At 48.1% G+C, this 10,183-nt stretch overlaps 1 protein-coding gene across 3 annotated transcripts in view; it reads left to right on the top strand.

The window, feature by feature from the left end:
- Positions 1-10,183, top strand: part of XRCC1 (X-ray repair complementing defective repair in Chinese hamster cells 1) — a 39,464-nt gene that overhangs the window by 13,955 nt on the left and 15,326 nt on the right. For all 3 annotated transcript variants that reach the window (XM_011997698.1, XM_011997697.1, XM_011997699.1), the window contains one exon: positions 5,697-5,807. In XM_011997698.1, coding sequence (XP_011853088.1) covers positions 5,697-5,807 — 111 coding nt within the window. The remainder of the gene's footprint in view (positions 1-5,696; positions 5,808-10,183) is intronic.

The raw sequence follows: 10,183 nt of genomic DNA, 5'->3' as shown, positions 1-10,183 counted from the left end.
GCGCATGCCACCATGCCCAACTAATTTTTCTGTTTTTAGTAGAGACAGGGTTTCACCGTGTTGCCCAGGTTGGTCTTGAACTCCTGGCTCAAGTGAGCCACCTGCCTCGGCCTCCCAAAGTGTTGGGATTACAGGCATAAGCCACCACCCACAGCCTCTATGTATAAACATTTTTATCAGAATTTTTAAAAGTATTTTTTTACTTTTTTTTTTTTGAGACAGAGTCTCACTGTGTCACCCAGCCTCCTGAGTAGCTGGGATTGCAGGTGCATACCACCACGCCTGACTAATTTTTTTATTTTTATTTTTTTATTTTTTGAGACGGAGTTTCACTTGTTGGCCAGGCTGGAGTGCAATGGTGCAATCTCGGCTCACTGCAACTCCACCTCCTGGGTTTAAGAGATTCTCCTGCCTCAGCCTCCCAAGTAGCTGGGACGACAGGTGTGCACCACTACGTCCAGCTACTTTTTGTATTTTTAGTAGAGACGAGATTTCTCCATGTTGGCCAGTCTGGTCTCGAACTCCTGACCTCAGGTGATCCATCCGCCTCAGCCTCCCAAAGTGCTGGGATTACAGGCGTGAACCACTGTACCCGGCCATGCCTGGAGAATTTTTATATTTTTAGTAGAAAAAGAGTTTTACCATATTGGTCATACTGGTCTCGAACTCCTGGCCTCAAGTGATCTGCCTGCCTTGGCTTCCCAAAGTGCTGAGATTACAGGTGTGAGCCTCCGTGCCCAGCCTGTTGTTTTTTCTCTTGAGACAGAGTCTCACTCTGTCACCTGCCCAGGCTGGTGTATAGTGGCTCATCTCAACTCACTGCAACCTCCACCTCCCAGGTTCAAGTAATTCTCATGCCTCCTGAGTAGCTGCGACTATCAAGGTGTGTGTCACCACAGCCAGCTAACTTTTTGTATTTTTGGTAGAGACAGGGTTTTGCTATGTTGGCCAGGCTGGTCTTGAACTCGTGGCCTCAAGTGATTCTCCCGCCTCCACCTCCCACAGTGCTGGGATTATAGGCGTGAGCCACTGCTCCTAGCCAGGAGTTTTTTTATATATGAAGAAGAAATGTCAGGGAGTGCCTGTGCGTGTTTAAAGTAAAAATAGTTATATATGCAGTAGAAATCATTCATTTAAAATAAAAGCATCTCCATCCTACCAGATTTAGGAGCTGTGCTTAATATTGTGGGAGAGGTAAAGATGTTGAGTTTGACTCAGGGATGGAAGGAAAGGAGTTGAGAACAGTGGTGGTATTGGGCAGTGCTTTGCAGTCAGGCAGTTGGGTCCGAAGTACTCTGCTAGTTATTAGCTTGTGTGCCATGTAAGCTATTGATTTAACCTGTCTGAGCCTCAGTTTCCCCATCTGTGAAACTGGAGTCGTAACAGACCCTTCTACTTAAAGTGGTTTTGAGGCTTCAGTGATGCCTGGTGCATGCTTAGCCAAGTGTGGTGGACAGAACGGTGGCGCTCAAAAGATGTTCATGTCCTCGTCCCCACAACCTGGAAATATTTTAATGACCAAAGGAGCTTTGTGGGTTTGATTAAATTAAGGATCTTGAGATGGGGAGAGTGCCCTGCGTTATCCGGTGGACCTCATGTAACCCCCGGAAGCCTTATAAGGGAAAGAGGGAGGCAAGAGTGCTGGAACCAGAGCTGTGAAGATGCAAGCAGAGCCTGGAGTGATGCCAGCGCTTTCAGCGGCTTTGAAGACGAGGAAGGGACTGTGAGCCAAGGAAGGCAGGTGGCCTCGAGAAGCTGAACATGCAAGGAGACATGTTCTCTAGTGCTCTCGGAAGGAAGGAACGCAGCCCTGCCGCACCTAGATTTTAGCTCTGTAAGGCCCAGTTTCAGACTTTTGACCTCCAGATCTATAAGATAACAAATTTATGGGGTTTTTTTTTTGAGGAGGGGATGGAGTTTCGCTCCTCTTGCCCAGGCTGGAATACAGTGGTGCGATCTCAGCTCACTGCAACCTCCGCCCCCCAGTTTTAAGCAGTTCTCCTGCCTCAGCCTCCTGAGTAGCTGGGATTACAGGCATGGGCCACCACGCCTGGCTAATTTTGTATTTTTAATAGAGACGGAGTTTCTGCATGTTGGTCAGACTGGTCTCGCACTCCCGACCTCAGGTGATCCGCCCGCCTCGGTCTCCCAAAGTTTTGGGATTACAGGCGTGAGCCACTGCGCCTGGCCAAATTTGTGTTGTTTTTAGCCACGAAGTTTCTGCTAATTTGTACAACAGTAACAGGAAACTCATACACCAAGCACTTGGCACATGGTGAGAATCTGAAAATGTTAGCCATGATGATCCACTTGTGACAGATGGGACACCCAAGCAAGCATCAGAGAAGGGGTTCAACAGGGCCACCTGGTAAGGGAGGACAGAACCAGAGTTACAGCTTAGTAACTCTTGAGTAGTAACTTCTGCAAACGGTCGCTGGGGGCCTCTTCTGCGTCTGTCTGTCCATCCATTGGGAATGCACTAGAGGCCTGCTGTGTTAATGATATTCACAGCTGACATTTATATAGTGTTTGCTCTGTGCCAGGCAGTATTCCAGGCACTTGGTATGTTATTTCTCATTCTTGGTATGAATTTGAATGTTATCAACAACTTTATGAGGTAGGCGTTTTTACTGTCCCCATTTCACAGGTTCAGAAACTGAGGCACAAGGGGTGAAGTGAAACCATTTGCTCCAGGATCACACAGCAGGAAATCAGCAGAGCTGGGAAGGACCAGACACTATTCTTGGCCTTGGGGACACAGGAGGGAGCAACTCAGACATTGTCCTTGCTCTCGTGGAGCTTAAAAGTCTAGTGGGAGAGACAGATGCTAGACAAATACAAACAAAAAAGATGTAACTGTGTAACACCAGGCAGTAAACATGAAGAAAAGTAAAGTCGGGTAGGGAGATAGAGAGTGGCACCGGGTAGGGGGCGAGGTAGGCTACTTATGGTCTGAAGTGACATCTGAGTGGGCACCTGAAGCACAGAAGGTAAACTTTTACCCAGCTATGGGTATGTTTGAGAGAAAAGTGGTCCAGACAGGGGGATTGGCAGGTGCAGAGGCCCTGAGGTGGGAAGGAGCCAGACTGTTCTTGGCACAGAAGGGAGGCTGTTGTGGCTGGTGAAGAGTCACAAAGCCTGGCCAGAGGCTAAGCAGTCAGACTGGGACTTCTTGTTTTTTTTGTTTTTTGTTTTTTTTTTTTTGTTGTTGTTGTTGTTTTGTTTTGTTTTGAGACAGAGTGTCGCTCCATCGCCCAAGCTGGAGTGCAGTGGCACAATCTCGGCTCACTGCAACCTCCGCCTCCCGGGTTCAAGTGATTCTCCTGCCTCAGCCTCCCCAGTAGCAGGGATTACAGGCGCTCACCACCATGCCCTGCTAATTTTAATTTTTGTATTTTTAGTAGAGACGGGGTTTCACCATGTTGGCCAGGCTAGTCTCAAACTCCTGACCTCAAGCGATTCATCTGTCTCAGCCTCCCAAAGTGCTGGGATTACAAGTGTGAGCCACCGCACCTGGCCCAGACTGGGACTTCTCATGAGCCCAGGCAGCACTGTACACTGCCCAGGGCCCAGGGCTGGGAGTGGCGGTAGAGGCAGGGGAGTCAGCAGGAGGTCTGCCGGCCTCAGCCTTAGGCAGGCCCTTCCTCCAGCACCATCTTCCTTCTCCAGCACGCTAGTGGTGTGATGGAGGAGCACGCATGGACTGTCGCCAGCCTTTCTGGGTTCCGGTCCGGCTTTGCCACCCACCAGCTGCGAAGTTACATAATCACTTCCTGCCTCCGTTTGCTCATGTGCAAGATGGAGATAATTATAGCAACTGCCTGGCAGAGCCGTTGCAGGAGAGTAGATACATGTATTATTAGCAAGAGTCTGGCATACCAGGAGCACTGAGTGCACTCGGATGTTGGCCGCAGTTGTGGTTATAGTTGTTAACTCTGTGTGTCATCTCAACTTACTTCAGAGGGAGGGTAAGTTTTTTTTTGGAGACAAGGTCTCATCACTCTGTCGCCCAGAGTACAGTGATACGAGCACGACTCACTGCAGCCTTGACCTTCCCTGGCTCAAGTGATCCTCCCGCCGTAGCCTCCTGAGTAGCTGGGACCACAGGTATATGCCACCATGCCTGGCTAATTTTTGTATTTTTTGTAGAGACAAGGTCTGGCTATGTTGCCCAGGCTGGTCTTGAACTCTCGGCCTCAAGTGATCCTCCCACCTCAGCCTTCCAAAGTGCTGCTTATACAGATGTGAGCCACTGTGCCTGGCCAAGGAAGGAGGGTTGTTATGACCATCTTCCCTTTTTGCATGTGAGGAAACTGCCTCACAGAGACGTTGACTAGGTCACCCAAGGTTGTATAGGTTGGAAATGGCATTGCTGTATTTGAGCCCAGGCCTGCCTCACCCCAAGTCCAGGCTCCTTCCTCCCATACGATGGTGTTCCTGTTGATAGCAGTGTGCAGGTGATGTCTAGATGATCTGACAGGGAGGCAACAGAGCAGATTGGAGCATCTGTCATCATCACGGGTGGGAGGAGAGGGCAGTGTAGGGTGGTGGACTAAGTACCTTGTTTTTTTTTTTGTTTTTTGTTTTGAGACAGAGTCTCGCTGGAGTGCAGTGGCACGATCTCTGCTCACTGCAGCCTCTGCCTCCCAGGTTCAAGAGATTCTCATGCCTCAGCCTCTTGAAGAACTGGGACTACAGGCATGCGTCACCATGTCCGGCTAATTTTTATATTTTTAGTAGAGAAGGGTTTTGCCATGTTGGCCAGGCTGGCCTCAAGTGATCCACTGCCTTGGCCTCCCACAGTACTGAAATTACAGGCTTGAGCCACTGCACCTGGCCTAGGTACCTTTGAGAGTTGCAATAATGTGTCATTCTAGGATCCTAATAAAAGAGCCCCAAACTGGAAGGTAGGACACTTGCTCAACCTAACTGCCTCCCATGCCCACATGGCCCACATGGCTTTCTGCATCTTCATCTGTCAGACCGGAATGGCAGATCCTTTGAGATGAGGCCTCCTATAGGTAGCTCTTTTCTTCTTTCAACAAAGAGTTGTCAAGCACTGACTAATAATACCTCCTGACTGACAGTGGTTAATTGCCTACTCCTCACCATGCCCTGTGGCCATTATTTATGTGCATGATCCTAGATATGGTGGTCATTCCCATTTTACAGGTGAGAAAACTGAGGCTCCAAAAGGTTAACTGGCATGGTCATACAGCTAGTGTGCAGCAGAGCTGGGATTCAAACCCAGGAACTAGTGGTGAGCAAGATTGGACAAAGCCCCTGCTCTCAGGGAGGTTTCCTGGAGTCCTTTGCAATTGTGGGTGAGGGGTGACATGTGCTGTTTGTCTGCGTGATGATTTGAATAAAGTTATAACTCTGACAAGTGCTTACCAAGGAGAGCTCCATGGTGGCGTGTGATAGGCTGACGTGGTGGAGTCTGGAGAGGTCAGGGAAGCAGGTATGTGTGGGGTGGGGGCGTGTGCATTCATTCAGTGACTGTTTCGTCAATTCCTGCTCCATGCCATACCCTATGCTGTGTGGAGGGGACTCATGGCACCAGTCAACCCTGGTGTGCTCCCTCACAGAGTTGACGTTACAGGGACATGGTGATCCAAAGGAAATTCATCCTGAGGTCCCACAGTGAGCCCAGGGGCAGAGCAGGCACTGACAGTGGCTTCTCTCTCTGCCCACAGTTGGAGAAGGAGGAGCAGATACACAGTGTGGACATTGGGAATGATGGCTCAGCTTTTGTGGAGGTGCTGGTGGGCAGTTCAGCTGGAGGCGCTGGGGAGCAAGACTATGAGGTAAGCAGGGCTATGAGATGGATCCCATACTGACCTCTGCCCCTCATGCCTGCATCACCGTGTCCCCCAGGGGCTGGGGCTGGGAAGACATGGGGCAGATGTGAGTCACACCTGATTGCTGCCCTCTGGAGGATCACCAGTGTACGGAGGAGACAGAAGGCAGACACGGGGCGGTAAACTGCACATCAGGGAAGAGAGCAAGTTTGGATCATGGCTTAAAGTGACACAAATGTATTATCTGACTATTCTGGAGGTCAGAAGTCTAAAATCACTCTTACTGGGCTAAAATCGAGGTGTGGGCAGAGCCGTGTTCCTTCTGGAGGCTCTAGGGGAGAATCCATTTCCTTGCCTATTTCAACTTCTAGAGTCCATCTGCCCTCCTCAGCTTGTGGCCCTTCCTTCATCAAAGCCAGCACTCCTGTCCCTCTAATGCCTGCTTCCATTTCCATTGTCACTTCTCCAACTCTGACTCTCTTGCCTTCTTTTTTTTTTCTTTTTTTTTTTTTTTGAGACAGAGTCTCACTCTGTCGCCCAGTCTGGAGTGAGTGCAGTGGTGCAATCTCGGCTTACTGCAACCTCTGCCTCCCGGGTTCAAGTGATTCTTCTACCTCAGCCTCCTGAGTTGCTGGGACTACAGGTGCCTGTCACCATGCCCTGCTAACTTTTTTTTTTGTATTTTTAGTAGAGACGGGGTTTCACCATATTGGCCAGGCTGGTCTCGAACTCCTGACCTCCTGATGTGCCCTCCTCAGCCTCCTAAAGTGCTGGGATTACAGGCGTGAGCGACTGCGCCCATCTTTCTTTTACTTTTTGAGACAGGATTTCATTTCCGTTGCCCAGGCTGGAGTACAGTGGCATGATCTCAGCTCAATGCAACTTCTGCCTCCAAGGTTCAAGTGATTCTCCCATCTCAGCCTCCCAAGTAGCTGGGGCTACAGGTGCACACCACCACTCCTGGCTAACTTTTGTTATTTTCTGTAGAGACAGGGTTTCACTGTGTTGCCCAGGCTGGTCTCAAACTCCTGGGCTCAAGCAATCCACCCACCCCAGCCTCCCAAAGTGCTGGGATTATAGGCATGAGCCACTACACCCAGCCTTCCTTTCTTATAAAGACCCTTATGGTTGGCCCTTTTCTGTATCTTTTTTATATGTTTGTTGACAATGCTGATTTATTTTATTTATTTTGAGACAGAGTCTCACTCTGTTGCTCAGGCTGGAGTACAGTGACATGATCTTGGCTCACTGCAACCTCCATTTCCCAGGCTCAAGGGATTCTCCAGCCCCAGCCTCCTGAGTAGCTGAGACTATAGGTGTGAGCCACCATGCCCGGCTAATTTTTTAAAAAAATTTGGCCAGGCGTGGTGGCTCACGCCTGTAATCCCAGCACTTTGGAAGGCCGAGGCGGGCGGATCACAAGGTCAGGAGATTGAGACCATCCTGGCTAACACAGTGAAACCCTGTCTCTACTGAAAATACAAAAAATTAGCCAGGCGTGGTGGCGGGCGCCTGTAGTCCCAGCTACTGGGGAGGCTGAGGCAGGAGAATGGCATGAACCCGGGAGGCGGAGCTTGCAGTGAGCGGAGATCACGCCACTGCACTCCAGCCTGGGTGACAGAACGAGACTCCATCTCAAAACAAAAAAAAAATTTTTGTAGAGATGGGGTTTCCCTACATTGCCTGGCTGGTCTTGAACTCCTGAGCTTGAAGTGATCCTCCCACCTCGGCATCCCAAAGTACTGGGATTACAGGCCTGAGCCACTGCACCTGACTGAAAATACTTTAAAAAAAAGAAGACTTCCCTTTTCTCATTGAATCATTTTGACTCCTTGTTGAGAATTAATTGACAATATGTGTGGGTTTATTTCTATACTCTCTTCTCTGTTCCATTGATATGTGTATTTTTCTTTATGCCAATGCCAAACTGTTTCTTTTTTAAACCATATATTTCATTTTATTTGTTTGTTTGTTTATTTATTTATTTGAGATGGGGGTCTCACTCTGTTGCTCAGGTTGGAGTACAGTGGGATGATCTCAGCCCACTGCAACCTCTGCCTCCTGGGCTCAAGTGATCCTCTCGCCTCAGCCCCCCAAGTAGCTAGTGGGAGTCACCATGCCCAGCTAATTTTTAAATATATTTTGTAGAAATGGGGTTTCACTATGTTGCCCAGGCTGGTCTTGAACTCCTGAGGTCAAGTGATCCACCTGCTGCGGTCTCCCAAAGTGCTAGGATTACACATGTGAGCCACTGTATGTATCTGGCCTACTCTTTTGTTTTTTGAAACGAGATCTCACTTTGTCACCCAGGCTGGAGTGCAGTGGCACGATCTCAGCTCACTGCAGCCTCCCAGGTTCAAGTGATTTTCCTGCCACAGCCCCTCAGGTAGCTGGGACTACAGGCTTGCACCACCATGCTCAGCTGATTTTTGTATTTTTGTAGAGATGGGGTTTTGCCACGTGGCCCAGGCTTGTCTCAAATTCCTGAGCTCAAGCAGTCTGCCTGCCTCAGCCTCCATATACTCTTCATTCATATTCCCCAAAGGTAACAAATATGTACATATTTTTTTTCTGCACTGAGCGTAAGTTATGTGCATGATGCCCCTTTATCCCTGAATACTCCAGTGAGTATTTCCTGAAAGCTGAGACATTTCTTACTTGACTACAGTGCAATTACAAAGTTAGGAAATTAACATTGATACAGTGCTATATCATCTGATCTCAGACTTTCTTCACATTTTCTTCATTGCCCCAATAATGTTATTTACAGCAAAAGAAAATGCAGAATCATGCATTGCATTGATTTGTCACATCTCCTTGGTTTCCATTCATTAAAAAGAGTTCCTGTGACAGCCAGGCACAGTGGTTCACGCCTGTAATCCGAGAACTTTAAGAAGCCGAGGTAGGAGGATCACTTGAGCCCAGGAGTTAGGGACCAGCCTGGGCAACATACTGAGACCCCGTCTCTATTAAAAAATAAAAAGAAGGCCTGGTGTGGTGGCTCATGCCTGTAATCCTAGCACTTTGGGAGGCCACTGCAGGTGGATCACTTGACCTCAGGAGTTTGAGACCAGCCTGGGTAACAACGTCAAAACGCTGTCACAGAAAGAAAGAAAGAAGCTGGGCATGGGTGGCGCATGCCTGTAATCCCAGCACTTTGGGAGGCCGGGGTGGGTGAATCACCTGAGGTCAGCAGTTCACGACAAGCCTGACTAACATGGAGAAATCCCATCTCTACTAAATTCTCTAAAAAAAAAAAAAAAAAATAGCCAGGCATGGTGGCGCAGGCCTGTAATCCGAGCTACTTGGGAGGCTGAGATGGAGAATCGTTTGTACCTGGTAGGCAGAGGTTGCAGTGAACCGAGATCGCACCATTGCACTCCAGCCTGGGCGACAAGAGTGAAACTGCATCTCAAAAAAAAAAATAAAAGGGAAGGAGGGAAGGAGGGAGAACGGAAGGAATGAAGGCTCCTGTGACTTTGGGTGTGTGCCTTTGATGTTTTTGAAGAGTAGAGGTCAGTGATTTTGTCAGATATCACTTACTGTACAAAATATATGATGTTTCCTTGTGATTAATTTAGGTTGCACACTTTGGCCAGAATACCACAGAAATGATGTGTAATATACAGTTGATTTTGTATATTGACTTCTCATCTTGTGACCTTCACTTACTAAACCTTGTAGTTTGTCTAGATCTCTTGGGATTTTCTGCATAGACAATCACGTCATCTGTGAAAAAAAATAGTTTTCTTTTTTCTTTTTCTCACCTTGTCACACTGACTAGTGCAATGTTGAATAGAAGTGGTGGAAGTGGATATCCTCGCTTTGTTCCTGATCTTAGGGGGAAGGCGTTGAGTCCTTCACCATTAAATATGGTGTTAGCTATAGGTTGTTTGTTTTTTATAGATGTCCTTTGTTAGGTTGAGAAAATTCTTTTCTATTTCTGGTTTGTTGAGAGCTTTTTTTTTTTTTTCATGAATGTGTATTGAATCTTATCAAGTGCTTTTTCTGCTCTACAAGGTACATCTTAACAAATGAAGCTTCTGACCGGGTGCAGTGGCTCATGCCTGTTATCCCAGTGCTTTGGGAGGCCAAAGCGGGAGGATCACTTGAAATCAGGAGTTCGAGACCAGTCTGGGCATCAAGGCAAGACCCTGTCTGTCCCAAAAATAAAAACATTAGCCAGGCATGGTGGTGCATACTAGTAATCCCAGCTACTCAGAAGGCTAAGGTGGGAGGGTCCCTTGACCCCTGGAGGTGGAGGCTGCAGTGAGCTATGAGCATGCCACTGCACTTCAGCCTGGATGACAAACTGAGACGGTCACAAAAAAGAAAAAAAAAAGGTTATGTGTTCTTTTGGCAAACGGATTTAGATCAAAATT

This window comes from Mandrillus leucophaeus, unplaced genomic scaffold (assembly GCF_000951045.1).
Source record: "Mandrillus leucophaeus isolate KB7577 unplaced genomic scaffold, Mleu.le_1.0 Scaffold546, whole genome shotgun sequence".
Taxonomy (NCBI): Eukaryota; Metazoa; Chordata; class Mammalia; order Primates; family Cercopithecidae; genus Mandrillus; species Mandrillus leucophaeus.
This window is presented reverse-complemented; position numbering and strand designations above follow the sequence as displayed.